The sequence below is a fragment of the Ambystoma mexicanum genome, chromosome 12 (genome assembly GCF_040938575.1).
Source record: "Ambystoma mexicanum isolate Mex_15411 chromosome 12, UKY_AmexF1_1, whole genome shotgun sequence".
Taxonomy (NCBI): Eukaryota; Metazoa; Chordata; class Amphibia; order Caudata; family Ambystomatidae; genus Ambystoma; species Ambystoma mexicanum.
Window position 1 is genome coordinate 668368617 of NC_090936.1, and position 22673 is coordinate 668391289.

Consider the following 22673-nt stretch of genomic DNA (forward strand, 5'->3'; position numbering starts at 1 on the left):
TTCGAGAGCGACTATCGAGAGCGAGACAAGATGGATCAACGATCGACGGCCGAGTTGAGGTCCACTACACCCCCTGTTTCTGACCAGCGAAGCTGGAGATGGTTATCTATAATGATGAGGTATCTGCGGCAGAAGAATCCATAGAAAGAACATTACGATAAGGCAATTTCTCCATCTGGGTTGCCGGGACAGTTTGTGGGATCCTAAGAGAGCCGAGAAAGACTCAGAAGAAGAAAGCAGACAAGAACCCACAGAGCAAGGACAAGAATGTAACCCCCCTGGAGGAGAAGTGAACACAGAGAGAAAGATGGGTCTGCAACCCGCACCCATGAGAGAGAAGGAGTACAAATAATCTTCTTCATGGCAGTACCTGGCAGGAGAGTAAACCAGGTCTTCCAAACCAGAGCAGGACAGAGACACACGTCTGGGACCCGCACCCACAAAAAAGAGCTTTACAAATCATCTTCTTTGTGACAGTGCTTGGCAGGTTAGTTAACCAAGTCTGTCGAATTAACTAAGCATGAGTCAAGAGAACATTGTAAATCATCTTTGTCGAGCCAGTACTTGGCAGAATAGTGAACCAAGTCTGTCAAACAAGCTGAACAGAGAAATACAGGTCTGGTACCCACAATTGAAAAGGCAAGAGAGAGTGACCCTCTGCCTCAAATCTGTACTTGGGAAGCCAAAAGACCAAGTGGGCTTTTCTTTTTTTAGGGAGTCATTCCTCTGGTAGTGTTATATCTACAGAAAAAAGGACAATTTAACCAAGAGATCAGAGAAGTGTTGGGACTAAGGGAATGGAGACATTCCCCCTGGTTAAGAACTTGCAAACCAGAAATGTACTACCCAGTCCAGGAGAAGGGAATCATTCTCCTGGACAAAGAACATTAACACAACCTTCTAGTTTAGTTATAAGTGTAAGGGACAGAGTTAGAGATTTTGACACAGGACGGTGGACTCTTAAGTTTACAGTGACATTCCGACAGACCCATTAGTATTCCAATTGAGGCAGGCAAACCCCTCATAGAAGTAGGGAGAGTTACATTTCTTTTTATTTTCTTGGTGAATAAAAGTATATAGCAACCAAACCACCATCTCATCTGTGTGTCACTCTCCTCCTTATGCACCTTTAAACAACATACCATGAAACCACACAACTCACGGACAAAAGACTATTGGAGAATGGACTCATGTAGGTCAGACTCCAGGAATCAATGTTGCATGAGTCCATTCTCCAAAATGGAATGGAGTAAATATGACCACAAATATTTAAGAGACTGCCCTAATCATTCCCCGGAAAGGTGCCAATTATCTCACACTTGGATGCCGCCCAACATCTTTCTTCCACTACATGTATACCTGGTTTGGCTGCTCTTCTATTCTCCCCAACTCATTGGCTCCCCTCTAAAATCTACTACCACCTTCTGCTAACAAACGAATCCCTCCCCCCCAAGCTACCTCAGGCCGATCAGTCAGCACATCAATATTCAGTTCTTGGGTCCCTGGATAAACATAGTCCCAGGTGATACCACCAAACCCACAAAACAAGAGAAGCACTCAGGATTCAGGTACTTCTGACCTGCACCCATCACCAACACAGGTTTTGCATCTGCATCTTCCTCTATCCCACTAACAAACTCCCCTTCCTCTTTTCTTCCACGGCGAAATGCACTGAAAAATACCACTTTACAGTACATTACCTACCACCCTCTGAAAGAGGAAAAAAAATCAGACATTCGAGATCTTTATCAGGTATTTAAAATCGTGGCACAGAGGAACTCCTCCGAGGCAAGAATGAATGTACAGTGCTCCCATACTTCCGAGCTAGGTTTGCACTTTCAGAATATATAAAGATATTAATAGCAATAATCCTGGCATTTCTTTCTATGTGCTGGTATTGGTCGGTGGTCCGATCCAGAACCTCACAATACTCAACTTCCCTATTTTACTACCCTGTGGTCACGATCTGTTATCTGCACATCGGTCAGAATGGTCACATCACTAATTGTATGGTTATCAATACTGAAAGCCTGTGTAACATATTAAACAGTCAAATGAAGCTGGATGAGCCATTTCATAAGCCCTCATTGCTTATGAGACAAAGACATATAAGATATGTAAAACTCTGCTGCAACTTTGTTTTGCATCACATAATGCATGAGAATGAGCTGTGGAAGGCCATTTTTGGTGGCCAATCCCTGTAGCTTGTTTCAGGCAGTCAATTACTATGAGGTTCAAGCAGTGCACAAAAGATACACACAGTAGTAATTTCCACCCACCATTGCACGTGCAAAGTTGCTACTATTATTCCTGACAAGAAAATCAACTGTCAATCCTTTTCCGTTAAGTCATCCCAAAACATTGGCATTGAATACACCTTGGATGGTTACTGCTTTGTGTGCCTTTTCCATGGCAAACATTGAAAGAGTTGCTTGCTCTCAGAGTTTTTGTGGTTTGGCAGTTGAGGTTTTGGTGGATAAGCGGCCTGCATGCAGTTCCTTGAAAGAAATCCAATGCGCATTGATACATATATAGCATGTATCCTGGCCAATGGTCGACCGCCAGTACTGCATCAGTGATTATTCAATTGCCACTGAAAGTGTTACATTCCCAGAATCCTTCATTGTCCGCCAGCTTGCAGTTGTAAAAGTGCACCAAATTATGTTTTCTGTGATACTTTGTAGATGGGTGAAAACAGTCACAATGTTGGATTGTTGAAGTCTAGACTGTGAAAGTGTGCTTCCAATGCCAGGTGGACGATTATAATCGAGAAGATGTGACATCTCTGTGCTGCCTGAAAGTGCATAGAGAGGGCCTGTGGCTAGATGTCCTGCTGCACAGATCTTGAGTATGCATTTGACAGCTCCTTTAACATCATGATCTTCTTCTTCCCCTACCATAAGCACTGTTCCATCGGAATGAGTTCCACCTATCAACCCACTTTTCTTCTTTTTCTTATGAGTGCACATTTCCCCTCGAAGATTGTTAGTGACTCCACTGTCCCTCAGTGGAATAATGCATGTAAAGCTTGCGCAATGCACATGTTTTTTTGCATAGTGTGCAGACTGCATTGTGGCCATAGTTCTTATGGTGGCGATTTTCACATTGGCAAAGTCAGTGACAAAGCTTCCCATTTTGACTGTGGTACGGGAAGATTCAGTAGTGGACATAGATGAAACATAGGCCCCTGTGACTGCTAGACCACTGTGTATTGCTACACAGTGCTTCCAGTCATAGTTGGACTTCTTGCTCTTCTATCGCTTAAAGGAGGGGTGCACCTTTTTTTTTAATATCTTTAATCAGGGCCTGCACCCTACCACAAATTACAGAAAACATGTTCCAACTATGCTTCCTATGGAGCATCGCCAGCTTTATATGTTATGAACCTCCAGGGTGAAGATTTCCATTTTATGACACTACTGTGTGTCTGAAGGCATCAATGAATGACCTGGTGGCAAACTAGAGCAGCCTCGTTACATTAGGCAAGAAAAATCAAAATGTCTGTACATTGTTCACTTCATAAAACTAAATGCTGTGGTTATGGTGAAACGATGTCTATTTTGCAAAAAGAAAGTACATACATAATGAAGACAGTTATTACTTAATTATTCTTGTATTACTCGCTTCATACCAGAGACTAGTCTCTAAGCAAGGGACAGGGATTCAAACCTGCGTTACCCTTTGTTGGTCTTGCTTTGAAGACAAACTTGTTGCCCTGAGCTATCCTCCCAGCCTCTATATTGTTGCTGCCTTACAAATGAGGTTCTGCCTTAGTAGAAATACCAGCCAACTAGGCATTTTATTAAGCCATATTGCCTACCATTATTCAGTGCCAAGTCATTCATGCGGACCAGAATGTATTAACCTTAAATAAACCAAAGTAAAATGTGCTTATTAAAACTTACCATTCTGAATTGCAAGGTGCCTTTCTTGTATCTCCAGGTGAATAGAGCTTCGAATTAAAATCACAGGGGCACTCTGTGACGGGTATACAGTTATTGCTTCCACGAAGATTATCGAGAACAAGTCCTGAGAAAGGAAACGTTAACTGTAAGGAGCAGCAGAACATTGTATGCACAGGTCAGTGTGAACAGAATAATAACATGTTCACATGTTTCTATCAGTTAGGCATGCACCACACATCCCAAATCATCTTGGCACTACAGAGCAGAAGAGGCTAGCAAAGTTATGTTATAATGTTAAAGCACAGCAAAATGCCCCTTTCTAACACGGCACATGTGATCCATGTGTGTGCATTGTACTGATAGTGGTATGGTGGAAGGGGGCATCAAGTTGCAGAGATGCAAGCAATCTGCTACATACATATGAATGAATGAGTTAATGCTCAGTGATCGACTTTTCTTTACAGTTCATAGGCATGGGTCATGACATGGTGATGAACAGTATATATATGGTCGAGAGACAGAAAGGGAAGAGGCAAATAGATAGCATATGATGCAGGAAGGTCAGGTTAATTCTCAAGAAGACTCTTTGCAAACAGGATAGGGGCGTATATATTCCTAATTCAAATGTCTCTATTCTCCTGTCTAGACTTAATTATCGAACTCTGATGAGCTCCAATGAGAGCAAAACTCATTCTTTTAATGTGTTGCATGTGGGCTTACGTTGAATTTTACTAACCTACAAGTTATCTTATGGTGCCTAGAATTGTAAATGTTTATGTTCTGTTCTACCTCCATTTAAATGATTCCACAGCCAACCCTCCAGATTTGGGTCCCACAAATTAGGGAAATACCCACAACTAAAGAACAAGGGCTAGCAGAAGCTAGTAATGTACTTGTTGTTGCCACCTGCCCGGCTGTGTTGGTGTGCTCAGACCCCAAACTTCCAAATGTAGGGATTAAAATATTCCCACCTCAAAATTATATCTGGGACCGTGAACACATCAATCCAGTTCTTAAAGAGAGGCTAGAGTGTTTACAAATACTATATGTTTCCCCAACTGTCAATGTTTTATCGTTAGCCTATTGTCTAGTCAAAAAGTTCTATATATGTTATTTTGAACCATTTTATAAGGATTTATTTGCTGCAGTTCTTCTCCATTTTATTAGCTTCTTTCAAGCCCTTAAAGTAGAACTGACTTGAGGGGAGCAGAAGTGCAGAACCTGCAGATTCTTTAGAGCAGCATTGGAACTTTCTTTTACTTTACACCAACATGATTACTTATATGCAAGTACTGCCCCTCCCACAGTAGCAGGACAAGAAGTAGTGCTACTACTACTGGTAGTAATGATATTTCTACCAACTGCTTCCATTAACAGTAGTGGCATTAATATCAGTAACATTATTATTGCTACTACAACCAGTAATAGTAGTTTTAGTAACAAAAGTATTACTACTAGTAGAAGTAATACTTCCAAAGCAGCAGTAGTAGCACTACTGCCAATAGTATTACTAGTAGCAATACAACTACTGGTAGAAGTAATATTACTAGCACAACAGTATTAACACTGTTGACAGTTTGAGAACTACTACAGTTACTAATTACACTACTAGTAATAGTAGCACCACTATCAACAAAGTAAATTACAGCTACCAATATTTCTACTACAGGTAGTACTAACATGGCTTGTAAAGACAGCACTATTTATAGCACTACTATCAGTAGGAGGGTAAGAACAATGCCAGTAGTAGCACTACCTATGATAGTGTTTGTAGTATTAATAATAATACTATTGAGAGTAGGAATGGTACTAGTGCTACCAGTAGTAGTAATATTACCAATGGTATTACTACTAGTACTACCACTAGTGACATTACTATTAGTACAATCTACTAACAGGGGGAGTGCAGTCACTACAGCTGATAATAGCACTGTTACCGTAGGTACTATGAGTATTCAAGTGACTACTACAACTTCCAGTAATACCAGTAGTAGTAGTAGTAGTAGCAGCAGAAGTATTCATACTACTGCCAGCATTACTACAACATGTACTTGTCATTACTACAAGGTTTACTAGTGGTAGTGCTATTAGTAGTACTAATGGAAATAGTACTAGCATAAGTAGTACTAAAGATATGTCTGATAGTAGAACCACAGGTAGTAATACTATTCTTACTATAAGTACTACTACTTGTAGTTTCAGTTATATTGCTACATTACATCTGGTAGAAATACTAGTAGTGGTGGAATTATCAGTACTGCTCATAGTAGTAGTACAGTTGCTCCTAACAGTAGCACCACTACCTCTGGCATTACTACTACTGGTGGGATATTAATAGTTAAGTAAATGGGAAATTATCCAGAGTTTGCCTTTTTCATATGATACGCCCAATGTCACAGTGAGTAGTTTATAGGATGCAGCAGCGGAGGGATATCTGCTCAATGTGACTTCTTGAGGGGTTCATAGACATAGAGCATGCACCATAAATCCTCGCACAATACTTTGTCATACACTCTTTTTTATTTACTAATCAAGAAAAAGGGCAATTCTATATTTTGACTGCAGTGAATTCTTTGATTAAGCCACTGTGTTTTCTTGTTGCTTTTATTATGGCCTCCATTGTGTTTGTGCTCATACGTACACTCTGAAAAAACATGACACTCTGTGATGCCATTTGAGCAATAATGAGCCAATCCCATCGCTCAAGATGCAGATGTTGATATCATTTTTTGGACTGACCGAAAATATATGTAGAGATAGAACTACACATTTGCTTTTAAAATCCTACAGACATCTTCCTCAGATGGTGCAGAGTGAAATGATTGGTTAGAAAAACAGTCACAGGACAGTTCATTCTCAAAGCGAAGAAAATAAACCAACTAATTTAAACTTCGTTGGCCTCTCCAGTACCACACACAGAAGTTCATGGGTGCTCAAGTGCCTGAAGATGCTTAACCTAAATGAAAGTCAGCAGTTTGAACAATGATATAGGTGTTATGACACACTATGGCCAGCATTAAGCCCAGATCCATCAATGCAATCACTTCAACAAAGTCAGATGACAACCCTCCAATGCGATCTCTCTCCAAAAGCTGTTAGACACTACTGTTCAAGACACCTAATGGGTGATGGCACAGGACACTGACAACAGAAATCTTAAGCGTCCAGGCTCAAATGGTTGGCACCCATTACCGAACATGGGACACTGAGATAAAAGCTGGCACTGCACTGTTAAAAAATAGGAAACGTGAAGGGAGCGCTGCTGAGCTGCAATAAGTATGGCCGCTTGAGATGACAGCTCCCTGCCTCGAAATATCATTCCCATAGTATATCCCCTTCTACCGGCACAGCGGGGCTGCAACCTGCCTGCCTGGATCAGCAGGACATATGCAGTACGCAGTCGTAATTTTGGGCTGAAACTTCCCCTCGTATCGGAGATTCCTGCATCAGTGGAAGGCACTGCATGAGGTCTCGCTCCGGCCCACTGTACCTGTGCTGTGGCGGACGGAGAGCGGGAGCGTGACCAGAGTGAACGTGGCCAGCTGGGGAGGCGGGTTGCAGACTGTGCCCCGCTCTGTTCTCCTGCTGAGGGCTCGGCCGATTCCTTGACAGCTGCCTGGCCACTGAGCCTTATTGTCGCTGAGGCCCACAAGGGAATGAGCGCGGCTGACATTTTTCCTGCAATGCAGCGGAATGGATTTGCAAACTGCTGGTGGTCGCTCTGAGGTGATGGTAATCCATATCATACAACAAAGCCCACAGGGCCCTGGAGCTGCTCCCATATACTGCACATGACTGGGAAATGATCCTATGTCCCATTCATATTGAGCATCCATATTGAGCGTTATTTCCTGAATAGGTTTAAACAGAGATATGGTTCCATGTCATTTCATCATGTGATTTTTTATTTGTTATTTTTGGGGGAACCCCCAAACCTCATCCAGTTTAATTTTTTATATATTCCCGAACACCCACACCCCAAATATATATTTTTCTAACACCCTTAAACATTTCTATGAGGTTTTTTTTGTTAAAAAGTCAGTTGTAAAAAACCCTGTGAAAAAACATCCCGCTATGAAAGGACGTCATACCCAGAGGTATAGCATGTTCTATGGCTGCAGTCTGTGTCCCCTGTCTGACTGATCTGCCTGCTGGAGGTTAGGCCAATTTGGTTTCCCTCCTTTTCAGGGCACACACTGTGAGGGGTTACTTCAATTTGACTCAGCAAGGATTCACATCTACCCAGATTTTTCTGCTGGGGTCCAGGCGGCGATGAGAACCTTCGACCAAGTGAAATGCCTCCTACACGATTGACAGATGCAAAACGCTATGATGTATCTGGCCAAGCTGTAAATGCAGCATGGGGGAAGAGCACACTTTTTTGAAACTCTAGATGAGGTGCCAGCATATATTGAGAGGTCAATTCCATTGGCCCAGGGTCCTGACTCCAGCCGGAAAGATCAGCACTCAACCATGGCACAGCCTGCGTCGGTAGATTGACACTTGAATTACTGTATCCGATACCAGTATCCATGATTTCTTATTCTGGCCTGCTGCATTGGCCGCTTTGCTGAACACCTTCAACATCTGGGTTTGGCTGGTGTTTGCAGTGCGCTCCCCAAGATAGCAAAAGCAGAGTTATTTGGGGTACACTATCAAGTTGGGGTGGATGGTGAGGGTGGGGGTTGTTGGGTTGATGTCAGGGGTTTACAGTTTAAAAGTTTGACAGTCATGTTGTGGGCAGTGGGGTGCGGGGCATTGTGGTGGATCTTTTTAGCTTTCATGCCAACATTTGGATATGTCACATGGACATGCAGGGCAGGCGGGTACGTGCTCCCACTGTCATTCTTAATATCGAACGCATGGGGAGTGAACAACCCGGTTGAGGCCAGAAAGGTTCTTTCATATATAGAATGGCATGGTCCTAAAATAATTATGTTACATGAAACTCAAGCACTGGGGAGGATCCATGATGCATTTGCACGTAAATGGGGCCCCTTGTGGTTCTACACAGATAACTCTTCACAATCCAGGGGGGTCCTTATGCTAATTCACCATTCTTTGGGATGCAGGGGTCCAGGAGCATGGAGGAGTCTCTGGGCCGATATGTTATAGTCTGGAGAACACTGGAATTTGGCTGACCCCGAATTCTATCAACAAGTATCCCACAAACTGATTGATATTGAAGGGGCTATGATAACATGAGGAGGGGATTTTAACACAATCCTGGATTCCCACTATGTTGTTGATGTTGTACTTGCCATTGGTAGATGCATGGCGGCATATGTACCCTCAGTGCAGAGAATACACCTATCACCTTTCAGTACACATTCTGGATCACACACAGACTTTTAGTTGCTCTCCCCTGGCTTGATGTCGATGGCTAAGGGCTGCACCATACTCCCCCGAACATTATTCGACCATTCCCCAGCCATGTTGTTGCTGCTACTTGAGGATATCCCATGTTGCAAGACACAAACATCAATGAAAAGCTACACACTGATATTGCTGCATTTCGTGCCCCAAATGAGGGATCTGTCCAGTTGCATTCCACGTTATGGGAGGCATTTAAGGTGTGGATGAGGGGGGTGCTTATGTCCAAATTATTGGGGTCACTTAGGACTATCAAACGTGAGTTACACGAGGTTGAGAGCTGACTAAGGGCATTGGAGAGCGCACATGGGGGAAAACAATCCGGGTCCTGATTAGGGCAGATCCAGGAACTGTTGTCGAAGTTTTTTACCCTCACGGATTGTCAAATCCTACATGTTGCTGCTCCCGCGAGAGCCAGTGGGTATGGTGAGGGGTATAAATCGGGCAGGTTGTTAGCTAGATTGCCAAGGGGCGAGAGTCTTAGACAGCCTATTGGGAGTGTACAGGGGAAGAATGGACAGATGCACGTGTTCAAAGCTGATATCAATGATGCTTTCTTTGCATTTTATGCTGCCCTATTCAATAACCATGACACTGTGAGGGAAGGTGAGATCACCCAGTACCTGGCTGGCATTCATTTGCCAGTGCTACCGGAAGGAGCTTCCCTATTATCAGAACAGCCCAGAATGACTGAAGAACTAGTTTAGGCTGTGAAAGCTCTTGCCTCGAGTAAAGCCCCAGGTGCTGATGGCTTAGGGGTAGAGCTTTACAAAACCTTACACTCAGACTTGGTCCCAAAGTTAGTGCAGGTATGGGAAAAATCTCTTGTGAGAGGCGAGCTCTCCCGATCCATGTATAAGGCGATTATAACCATCTAATTGAAGCCCTGCAGACCCTCACATGAGATGTCCTCATACAGGCCTCTGTCGTTAACTAACGCAGATGCTAAAGTTCTGGCCACATGCCTACTTCCATTTATGCCACAACTGGTACACCCAGACAAGTCTGGCTTTATCCCTACAAGATCCATGGCCCTAAACTTACATTGACTTTTTTGTGTGTTATCTTAAATAAATCACCAGGCTAAAGCGGTGGCGGCGTCACTAGATGCAGAAAAACCTTTTCATTTGGTCTCTTGGCACTACCTTTTTCAGATTCTCTGCAGTTTTGACGTCGGCCCATACTTTTTGCAGTGTGTCTAGTTGTTATACTCTAGTCCACTGACTAGATTGTGCACTAACAAGACCCTTTCTGTGCCATTCCCATTGAGGCGTGGCACCAGACAGGGTTGCCCGCTTTCCCCGCTGTTATTTACACTCACGGTTAAGCCATTGGTGGTGCTGGTACGGATGTTCACGACATAGAGGGGTACACATTTTGGGACCTCTCCAGGACATCTCGCTATATGCAGATGACTCGCTATTGTTTGTCTGCGACCCAGATCGGAATGTGGACCCCATTATGGAAGACATAGATAGATGCACGCAATACTTGCAGTACAAGATAACCGCAAGTCAGAATTGCTCTCTTTAACACTGGCTACCTGCAGACCTTGGGGAGTTTCGCCGGGCCTCATCAAAATTTCGATACTTGGAGGTTGTGATCTCCAGGGATCATCAAGCAATATACCTGGAAAATCACAAACTAAACTTGCAACAATTGGTAGCGAAACTGAGGTTGTGGGCTGGTCTCCCTATCTCCCGTTATGGGTGGGTCTCATTACTCAAGATGGTGGTCCTCCCCAAACTGCTTTATTATTTTTGCAATGTCCCTCTTTGGCCGGGCAGGCCTTTTTTTTTACTAAAGTTAGGATGCTGGTTACTAGATTTGTCTGGGGGCGAGGGGGGGGAGAGGGGTTGCCAGGATAAGCTGGAATAAGATGACCGAACCATATGAGCATGGTGGCCTTGCGGTTTATGACTTTTAACTTTATTACCTGGTGTCCCAGGCCCATTTTGCTAAAAATTGGTACACCACTGACACAGAGGTGGTACCTTTACCGTTGGAACGATACGGAGCATCCCCCAATGGCCTTCAGTCAGTGCTGTTCTGTGACAGGTATTTAGATTCTTGTACCTATGACCCTGGTAGAACCACCATAAATGCTTGGTCGAGGATCTTTCGGAAACTCCAGCTTCCCTATCATACAGCAATCCCACTTTGGGACTTTCCAGGCTTAGCTCCCATGTTTGAAAGGGAACTAAAAAAACCTTTGGGACCCAGCTGGGCAACTGCCCCTTGGGGATATGATCCCAGGGGGGAGATGTGTGTCTCTCTGTGACTGGGGGTGGCCCCCACCGAATGCTGCAATATTATGGAATGCAGGCTGTGTTTCGGAGGAGGTGGCATTCCTTCCCTGCAGAGCCACAGATGCACGAATACATAAATTCAATAGTGTCAGCAGATGGGGCATGGCATGTGGTGTCCACATTGTATTGCATAGTACAATCACACATACAGTAAAAAAATGGAATGAGGCGGTGTGGGAAAGAGATTTAGGTATTAAAATAGGGAATGAACAATGGCAGCGATGCCGTCCACTGACTAAAACTGTCTCATTAAATGCTAGCGTCACTGATACAAGTGTTAAACCACCTACATTAAACACTGGTTAGACTTGCAAGGTTTTCCAAATGTATTGGGCCTGCCCCCCGTTCTAGAGTTCTAGAGGAGTGTTGCAGGTATACTTGATACCAAGTTACATATTCCACCATCCCTCTCACCAATTAAGTACCTACTGGGAGAAAATGTCTAACTTCTCAGCGTCTTTTTAAGTGGCTAGCGCAGTTGCCGAGAGATGTATAGTAAAGTATTGGAAGTCGAGACATTTAGCCAGTAGTGTTGAATGGCTGCGTGCACTGATGGAGTTCATGATCGAGGGGAGAGCTATGTAATGACTGTAATATTTCTGAGTCAACCCATGGACATTTGGGACCTGCTCAGGTGATATTTGGCGAAAGCTGACTCTGATGATCAAGCGAGATGGGATGACGACAATAATGGTGCCCTGGCTGCTGATTAATATGTGAATTGTTGCATGCTATACTACTTTGTGCATTGCTGTTTACGTATGCAGTTGCTCTTTGGACCCATTGTCATGTTTTCAATGTAATATGTATGTGTGTTGGGCTCTGGGCCCTGCTTGCTCTGTGACTATCCCATGAATAAAGTTAAGAAATAAATAAATAAATAAATACATAGGAAACGTATTTTGCATTTGGCATACAGTCTGCAAGCCAGGAAACAATTGTGAAGCTTGAGGCATATTGAGGTAGCTTTAGAGACTGCACCAGTTAAACCTCACAAACCTACTTTGTAGTGTAAGCTGGTATGCTAGCCAGGAAACCTTAGAAGTTGCACTGAAAACAATGCAATGCCCTGACACTAGATAAAGGCTGCAAAACACATTTTTATACTGTGTGAGGAAAACGCAATAATGGCCATGCTTTCCAATTATGTTTTTGGAAAACTTTCTCTTCAATATGTCTTTTAAAACAACATCAGTTATTTAAAGAAATTGCTGGGGTCCACCTTAAGACTGCCCGTGGAAAACATATGACAGTGAACAGTTACATGTGTGAACAAGATTTATTTTCTTTTAAATGCAACTCACATCTGAAAAGTTTTCAAACTACCATATGTGTTCCCCATTTTCAGGAGCATTTCTAGTCTTTTGCATAAGATAACAATTTGAGACCTGCAGTCCCTGGATAGTGTCCCTTCAGTCGATCAAGTTCAAATTGCTTGTTTTCCCCCCCTTCACTTTGAGAATGAACTGTCCAGTAGCTTTTCTTTACCAATCATTTTACTCTTCACCATCTGATGAACTGTGGGACTTTGAAGTATTGCATAGTATTTCCAGTTACTTCAAAAAAAGGTCTCCACACCTTCATTTTGTGTGATTTTAAGGGTAGACTAACACAGCAACAAACTTTTCTTTTCGATCCAATCATAAAGCAGAAAAACTTTGGTTAGATACATGAACATTTGCAGATTTCAAAAGGAGATCAAGCTTTTAAAATGGGTAGTCTCGTGGGCTAGATCTGCTCACTCTGCACTAACTCTCTAAAATCTGAGATAAGTGAGTTTTTGCTGTCTCTAAACAGAATGCTGAGCGTCAGCAGGCCAGTGATCCTTCGATAAATCGGGGATCGACATAACTCCAGGACCTGAGTGCAAGGACAATAAAGAAAATGACTGCCCTGTTTTGAAAAAGACAGAGCAAGGTCGAAACACCTGTCAACAGAAGGGCACCCTTTACAATGAAGGCATACATCTCTCAGTGGGGTCGTATATGAAGTAGCTCAGGGGCCCCTGACCATTCGCTCACAATCTCCCCAGCTTCTGTCTACCTCAGCACTTGCCTCGGCAACCCTCTCTCCTGGAAACTTGCACTTTTCCACCCAACACGGCTCCTGGCTGCATATCGCTTAGGATACCGTGCACTTCATCTGCGGCTCACCCTCGAGCACAGACACCTCAGCACCTACCCCATGGACCTCGTCCTTGCTACACTTGCATATTCTGAATACTCACTAGGCGGAGTAGGTTTGGCCGTCCCTTCCCCCACTGTATTTTGTGTATATTTTAATTGTATTGCAATCCCATGTCCCCTCCCTGTTGCCCTATGGGTGCTTTCAAACAGAATTCATTTGCTGTATAAGCGCCTAAAAAGCAAACAATAAACAAACAAAATACGCTGAAGTTTTACATTTCGAAAGCAATCACTTTATATGCATGTTCAATGACTTGCATAGCCATGTTAGACTTATGGGTACAAACATATCTGGGCCACCAAAGTGAAACTGTGTAAGGCTAACCACAAAACGCTTCAACAAAAGGCCATAAGATACAGCACTACTCAAAACAAAAACAGATCGAAACAGCTCCCCCTTTCTTTTTTTATTTTAATGATTTTTATTGTTAAAATATTGATTTTGATACAGATATCAACAGGTTACAGACTTTGAATAAAACAAGAACAACAGAGAAATGACATAGTAATTGATTTTGATCCTTTGTAATAGTATTTCTATAAGGCTAAATCATTTGTTAAATTCACTTGCGAATGTAATATGAACTATAATAGATATAAGCCGCATTAATATAACATGTAGTTTAGAATTAATTATATCACAGGTCTGCAACGAGTGATTTATATATAGTGAAAATAGAGATTTGGGGGGAGACGTACAGGGAGACAGACTAGAGACATATAAGGATAAGGAGGGAAGAGGATAGGGGGGGGAATGGGTATATTGGGTTATTTCATCAAAATAATCTAATCATTTCAAACATTATCAAGTTCTAGCATTTTTGAATAAGTATGGCAATATGAATAATGATGCTAATATAAGAATGTAAATTTATGTACCATGAGCAGTTGCATTAAAACAGTTAAGATACCTGGTGAAAAAATACCATTTAGCATTATATTTAGGAATTGTGTTGTGATTATTGGCCATGCACAACTCTAGTTTATGAGTGTTACAAATGGTGTTCCACCAGATTTTGGTGGAAAGTAAACTAGAGTCTTTCCAGTTAGCCGTAATACATTTTAAAGCTATACAGATGAATAAGTCATAAAGTCTTGCAGAGTCAGATGGGAAATAAGTTGTAATGGCTATACTTCCTAAAAATATGTTAACAAAGGAAAAGGGCACATCAACACAGAAGATACATTTAAGAAGCTTCCAGATTTCCTGCCAAAATTTAACAGTAAATGAACATTCAAAAAACATATGCATATACGTGGCGGGAGATATACCACATGACCAACATTTAGCATTATAATTCGGATTAGACTTAGCCAATTTGGCTGGAGTAATAAATGCTCTGTGCATGAAGAAATAATAGTGTTGTGATATATTTGCTGATACCGATATTTGTTTGATTTTAGCAAACAGACGATGCCATATTTCATCTTCAAACATGAAGCCCAAATCAAGTTCCCATTTAAGACGTATAGGGCAAATCTTAAAATTTGAGGTGAGCATATTGTAAATTTTTGAGGCTCGAAATTCACCACCTGTGGTAAGGTGCATTAGTCTAAGGGCATCAGGAGTAAGAATTTCATTTGAAAATTGGGCAAGTGCATCAAGGCAGGAATTCATTAAGTTGTTATAAAATTGAAAGTCTTTCTTAGTAATGTTAAAAGTGGTGGAGAATTGCTGAAAGGAAAGGACATACGTGTCATCTATAATCTGTTGGACGAATCTGATACCCTTTTGAATCCATGTTTTGCGGTTAAGGATCTTGTTATTAATTACTATGTTCTTATTATGCCATAAAAGTGGGGAAAGATGCTTACTAGGAGTTATAGTGTGAGGAAAAAGAAAGGTTTGTAGAGCAGATATTGAAGCTTTAATAGGGTCTGAAATCTTTTTAGTTGAATGTTTGAAAATGTATATGTAGTCCGTGATTTCGTGTGGTAAAACTACTTGTTTTTCTAATGTACACCAGGTTGGGATATCAGCGGATATAGGATCAATGAACCATTGACGAGATTGTTTTATAAGAAATGCATGATGATATGATTTAAAGTCAGGGAATCTCACTCCCCCCATATCATAGGGGGCTTTCAGTTTTGTCAGGGCAATTCTCTTACTTTTTCCTTTTCCCCATAGAAAATTAAGTAGTATAGAGTAAATGGATTTGAAAAAGGAAAGGGATAATGGGACGGAGAGAAGTTGCAGATAGTATAGTATTATGGGAGTGAGCATCATCTTGATAGTATCTAATCGCCCCCACCAGGAGAGGTATAGTGGAGACCATTTGGATGTTAGATCTTTGAGGGTGCCCAGTAGTGTTTCAGTGTTGAGTTTGATCGTGTTTGGGATAGTTGGGGCAAAACGAAGACCTAAGTATTTGACTGAGCTATTGCACCATTTGAGGCCAAAAGTGACGATATCATGTTTAAGGCAGTATGGATTTAAGGGCATAATTTCTGATTTCTGTGTATTTAATTTATATCCTGATACTTGACCGAATTGTGATAAAATACTCAAGAGATTGGGAATATGAAGCTTGGGGTTTTTAATTAATATTAGAATATCATCTGCATATGCAGCTATTTTATTTATTGAAGCACCGACTTGAATTCCTGGGATGTTTGTGGTAGATCTTATTGATTCTAGAAGTGGTTCAAGAGAGAGGATATATAGTAATGGTGAGAAGGGGCAACCTTGACGCGTTCCTCTTAGTAAGTGAAAGGAGGAGGAAGTTTGACCATTTAAGTAAATAGCCGAATTGGGGGCAGAGTAAAGCAGTTTGACCAGTGAAATAAATTTTTCACCACAACCATGCCACCGTAGGGTTTGAAACATAAAATTCCAGTCGACACGATCGAAAGCTTTTTCCGCATCTAATGCAATGGCCGCATAGCCTTGTGTGTCTTTTTTGTCATTGGCAGCAAGGTTGATGGCGTTTAATAGGAGTCTTGCATTAGAGGATATATTACGTCCTTTTACATATCCTGTTTGGTCCGGTTTAACTAGACTTGGGAGTGAGGATTCGATTCTATTGGCAAGTATTTTGGCAAAAATTTTGCTTTCAATATTGATAAGGGAAATGGGTCGATAGTTGCTTGGAAGAGTAGGGTCCTTGTTAGGTTTTGGAAAAATGATAAGCAAAGCTTCAGAAAATGATCCCGAGGAACATTTTTGTGAGATAAAATATGAAAAAAGGTTTTTGAGCTTAGGTGTTAAGGATTGAGAGAATGTGTTATAGAATTCTGTGGATAGTCCATCAGGGCCTGGTGCTTTTCCTTTTCCGAGGCCATGGATGGCTTTGGTAATCTCGATAGACGTGATATCTTTTTCTAGATGAGATAGATCAATGTCAGGGTAGGTGGTTCTACTGATGTTGTTCAAAAAGGAATCAATGTTTTCTCTGGGAATAGCGCATTCTGGAGTATATAGTTCCGTATAAAATCTTCTAAAGCATTCCAATATTTCATCAGGCCTATGATGCATCTTGCCCTGCTTATCTTGAATGTGAGAGACTTGAACTTTTTCTTTTTTGGTTTTTAGATAAGAGGCTAACATTTGACCTGCTTTATTAGAAGTTTGATAGATCTTAGTTTTATACTTAAGAATGGTTCCTGCCGCCAACTCAGTAATTTCTTTATTGATTTCAAAGCGTATCTTAATGACTTGTCGTAGATTGGCTGAGTTAGCGTCAGTATAATAATGTTGTTCTGCAGAAGTGAGTTTAGAGTAAAGATCATCGAGATGTTTTTTCCTGATTTTTTTATTCTTGCCTGATAGGGCCATTATGTGGCCGCGAAGGGCCGCTTTGAAAGCATCCCAATTATTGACAGTGGAGGTATCTTGATCTTGGTTTTCGTTAAAGTATTGTTGAATGAAAGCGTTGATGGATTGAATAGATTTAGGATCATTTAAAAGAAAATTGTTAAATTTCCATCTAGGAGAACCCTTTTTCATATCTGTAAGGGAGAAGGAAGTAATGACAGGAGCGTGGTCAGAGATAATGATATTGGCAATCTTTGAGTCTATAATGGTTCCCGAAAGAGTTTTTGTAGCAAAAATATAATCAATACGTGACAATGTGTTGTGTGGGGGAGAATGATAGGTATAATCCAAATGTGAAGGATGAGATATCCTCCATGAATCAATTAGTCCTGTCTCTCCTAGACAATTTATAAAGGATTTGTGAGTTTTGTTGGGTTTGAATATGCAACTGGATTTTCGATCTAAGAAGGGGTCAAGAACCTGATTGACATCGCCACACATTATCAGGTTGACGAAATCATTTTTCAAAATTATTTGTTTGATATTATTCCAAAAGGAGGGATCTGGTAGTGTAGGTCCGTAAATGTTGAGAATTGATAATTGCGTCGTGTCAATTTGCAGTTTCACCCAAACCCATCTACCATTTGTATCTGCATCTTGGGCAAGGATTTTGTAGGGTTGTTTTTTGCTAATAAGTATCGCGACACCATTTTTCTTGGATAAAGCTGGGCTAGCAACAACTTCCTTCACCCAAAGAGATTTGAGTTTCATTGATTCTTTGAGGGATAAGTGTGTCTCTTGTAGACAAGCTATTGTTGGTTTAAATTTATTTAAGTGAGATAGTACTTTACATCTTTTCATTGGATTCTTGCAACCCTTAATATTCCATGTTATGCATTTAAATATCATCTAGCTGGCGGAAATTTGATATTCATACATCTTATAGCTATCCTACAAAAATACACATATACCATTGTCATTCGATTGAAATAATGTACACACCAATATTTGTGCTGAAGGAAGGAACATTGAGGGTCAGGGAAGGGAGATAGGGGTTTGATCACATCTTGACCGGTAGTATACCATGACGAATGAATGAATTTGGGGATCAAACAGGACATGGGATAAGGAGTTAAGGGGATATATATATGGGGGATAGGAAACGCCTACCGAGTCGCTAACTAGGAAAAAACGACTTCCTGTGGAAGATGGACCCAAAAGAGCGCCCACCCCACATAGTTAATATCAATGTAAGTTCAAAGCATTAGGTAATTAGATACTTATGAGTGTAAAAGTCAAGTGATGGGGAACCAGTTTCAAGTAGTAGATGAATTAGAGGTCGCCGCTGGAGAAGAGATGTCCATGTTTTCATTTTTGATGGATTGTATGAAGAGCCTTAGGTCAGCGGGATCATCATAGACTGCAGAGCGTCCTTCGTATGTGACTTTAAAGGAGCAAGGGTGGAACAGGCCATATCGGACATTAAGTTGTTTAAGGGCAGGCCGGAACGCCAGAAAGACCTTTCTTCTTTGGGCTGTACTTCTAGCCACATCCTGTGATATAAATAACTTACTACCATGCCAGATTAGAGATTTACGTTCTTTAGCTGTGGAGATGATGAGTTGCAGTTGAGAGTATTCTAACAAGTAAAAAATGAGCGTTCTTGGTGGCTGACGAGCTGAGGGAGAGGCTGAGGGTTGGCCAATCCTATGGGCACGTTGTATATTAAAAGTGGTTTCCAAAGGCAAATGTAGTATGGCCGGTAGGAATTTTTGTAGGAAGGCAATGGGGTCTGTGCCCTCAGCTCCTTCAGGCAGGCCCGAGATGCGTAGGTTGTTACGCCTACTCCGATTTTCCAAATCTTCGTTATGCTTTTGAAGTTCTTTGATGGATTTCTCCATTTGTGCAACCTTGGGTGATAAATCTTCAAGCGCGCCAATTCTTTTCTCTGCCTCATCTACTCTGTTGATAACTCCCATCCACCTTTCATCTAGTTGCTGTAACTTAATGTTAGTGGTTTCCATAAAGGGTTTGAGTGCCCTAATTTCAGCCAGAATGGTTTCCATTGCGGAGTCTGAGATTCCAATTGGAGGTGGGGAGTCACTTTTGGGTCTTTTTAGAGTAGTTGAGGAGGCGGTGGCGTCTTTGGTAGAGGTTCCATTTTTTTGGTTTGCTTTGCTGGTTGCCATATCTGAGAAGATGATATATGTACGAGTAGTTATGGCGTGTAATTCTTTGTGGAAGATAATTATGCTGACGAGTAGTATATAATTATTACATCCATATTACTCCCAAAGCTTACCTCTGACCTGGAGAGACCAAAACGTGGAAAAGCCCAGAATAATAAGGAATATACTACCGAAGGTTGCAATGGATTTGTTGTTTAGAGCTGTTGTCCATAGATAGAGGTTTGGACCAGTGGAGCTGTAGGTATAAACTGGCTGTGTGATTATAATCCTGCTTGACAGTACAATATCGGTAAGTTGCAGCAAGAAGGCAAGGTAGTGATTAAGGTTAAAAGGAGAAATGGGTTTTTGTAGAAGGGAGGTTAACTGACGTGCTCAGTATTGTGATTTTCTGTGTGATTTTGTAGAGTAGCCTGTTCGCCCCTCTAATAACTTATAGCTTCCTTAATAAGGTTGGAGATCCATGTTGCCACTATTGTACATCAAACTTTTCAGTCTTTCTTGTTAATTTTAAAAGTTTTTTTTTTTTTTTTTTTTTTTTCCTCCTAAGCCTTTTCCTTCAGTATGCTGTTATATAAAATGTTAATATGTTCACTTAATAGCTATTTCTTACTGTAATGATGTTATTTTATCCTCCAGCAGGTGGCGTTCTAGTGGAAACGTGCTTGAAGTTTAGGCCCAGCCTGCGGTGTCAGCTGATGAAGAACGCCGCCCCTCTCCTCACGAGGGGCGGTTCGCGTTCCGACGTCCTTCCGATGCGGAAGCCCTTGATTGAAGCTGCAGCGTATGAAGCCCTTCCTGACTCCGGAGCCGCGGAGAAATTCCACCGAGTGCGAGCGGGATGTTAATAATGCTCAATATGACGAAAAGGTAAGTTTTTTTTATATATTATTATGTGCCCTAATGCTATTTAATTTTAAAGTGAGGCGGAGCCGATCCTCTAGGCGGCCATCTTGCCTCGGCGCCTAGCCACGCCCCCAGCTCCCCCTTTCAGTGTGTAAAATGCACTGTAGTGTGATCAAGACTGGTCCTGGCATAACAAAAGCCATGTTAGCACGTTGAGGTTATTATTGCCTGCTCTAAAAGCATACTAAAGGCCATATAAGAACATGAAAATAATTATTGACCTCCTATAAACCAATCATAGTGTTTGGAAAGCATTCAATCTCTTTTATTGTCCTCATCCCAACTTTTCCAACTTCAGCAGCAGCCCTAGAGCTGACACTTAATGCAGTATTTTGTTTTATTTTACAACAAAGTGCTAAAAGCCATACAGACTCTTTGAGGGGTCACTACCACTTGGCCCTTAGCCAAGGCATTCCCCACAGCGTTGCCTCTTTACATTACTTGGGTGTGGGCATTATGCAGTAATAGTGACCTCTAAGTATATAAGGATTGAGCAATAAACATTTACCATTACTTCTTTCAGCAAAGATGTTGCTTAATTTTGCTGCTGTTGTGGCAAGGCAGTTCAACCATTTCTCATACATACACAGCATATTAAAGTAGCTTAAATTATTGACATACAATAAAGGAGCATGGAACACAGTGCAAACTCTATTTCTTGACATGCTCAAAATGTTATTATGATATGTAGGTCTGCACCGGACATCGGTAGCGTTGGCTACTTTTCTCTTTTGTTTCTTTAGGCTCCTCTGAAATTGGGTCAGATCTTTGGAGCAATTCAGGATTAGTTTCCACAGTTTTCACTACCCCCATAAGTATAGATTGGAGGTGAGTGTGAACGAGTATAATGATGAAAGACTTAAACACACAATTTATGTGTGCCAATATTTGAATATAAAGAGGTTGGTTTGTAATTAGGTTTTACTGTTTCTTTTTTTTTTTAGACAGTTTGTCTGAAGGCATCTTCCACTGGATCATTCTGTAAAGGTGCGGCGTCACTCACGCCCTGCCCATGTCCTGAAGAAGGTCGGATTTATGCAAGGGTAAATCAGAAGTCATTTACGCCGACCGAAACACGTGTAGACATATGTTCAATAAGCTTTTGCTATTTGACAGACATATACACTTGTAGAAGAAGTTGGGTGCTAAAATTGATGGCCTCAATGTTTTTAAAGTGTTTTTGTAATTAATAACCCATACCATCGTGAGTTGACATTGTATTTGTTAGACTGAGTAACTGTATGCATGGTGGAAAGAGTATGATGATGTTAAGAGTTTGGAACCTCCATTGGTTTTTTATAAACAAACAGTTTTTGTATTTGTGTTTGTGGTATTACATTCTAAAATTCTTGGTGTATGATAATAGTTTGTTAGTCGGGTCTTTCCAACCTCGCAGCCGAGGCCCATTATTGTTTATTTTTGTATTACTTACCTGGAGGGCCTTCGGTGTTACAGGTACCCTTGTTTTTGTACACTTGACAAGGAAGAATTTGCACAGAATAGACTACCCGCATTAAGATTGGGAACTTCAAAGGAAAATAACAGCTCTCCCCTGGAAGTTGGGGGTGGTGTATCCAAACAAGATCTACTGACTTGATGGAGAAACTCTTTATTGGATTAACTGTTTCCCTTGAAAGGGGAGACTTTGTAGCATTATAATCCTCTTTCAAGGGCAGCTTCTGTATCATAATAGATTCTCCTCTTCGAGGAGGTACAGTCTTTCAGAAAAGAACCTTCAACCTGAAGGGGGGGGGCTTTCTATCAGAATAGGCTCCCTATCTGAAAGCATAACAAAACCTCCATCTTGAAGGAGGAGACTATGCAGCAGAATAAGCTCCTCCTTGAAAGTAGGGATGCTCAATCGGACGAAAAAGCCCCCTTAAAGGGGGAGAGTCTGTAAAAGAATAGAACTTTCCCTGACTGAAAGAAGGGGAGCAATATCAGTTTAAAATGTCCCCCTGGATGAAGGAGGCCCAGTATCAGAATCCAATCTCTCCCTTCTAGGAGGAAACTCTGTAGCAGAACAATCCTTCTTCCTGGGAGGGAAATCC

At 41.5% G+C, this 22673-nt stretch overlaps 1 protein-coding gene across 50 annotated transcripts in view; it reads right to left on the minus strand.

The window, feature by feature from the left end:
- The window catches only part of LOC138513982 (mucin-19), a 1848798-nt gene that overhangs the window by 1242571 nt on the left and 583554 nt on the right, over positions 1-22673 (minus strand). For all 50 annotated transcript variants that reach the window (XM_069629210.1, XM_069629207.1, XM_069629194.1 and 47 more), the window contains exon 32: positions 3906-4029. In XM_069629210.1, the coding sequence (XP_069485311.1) occupies positions 3906-4029 (124 nt within the window). The remainder of the gene's footprint in view (positions 1-3905; positions 4030-22673) is intronic.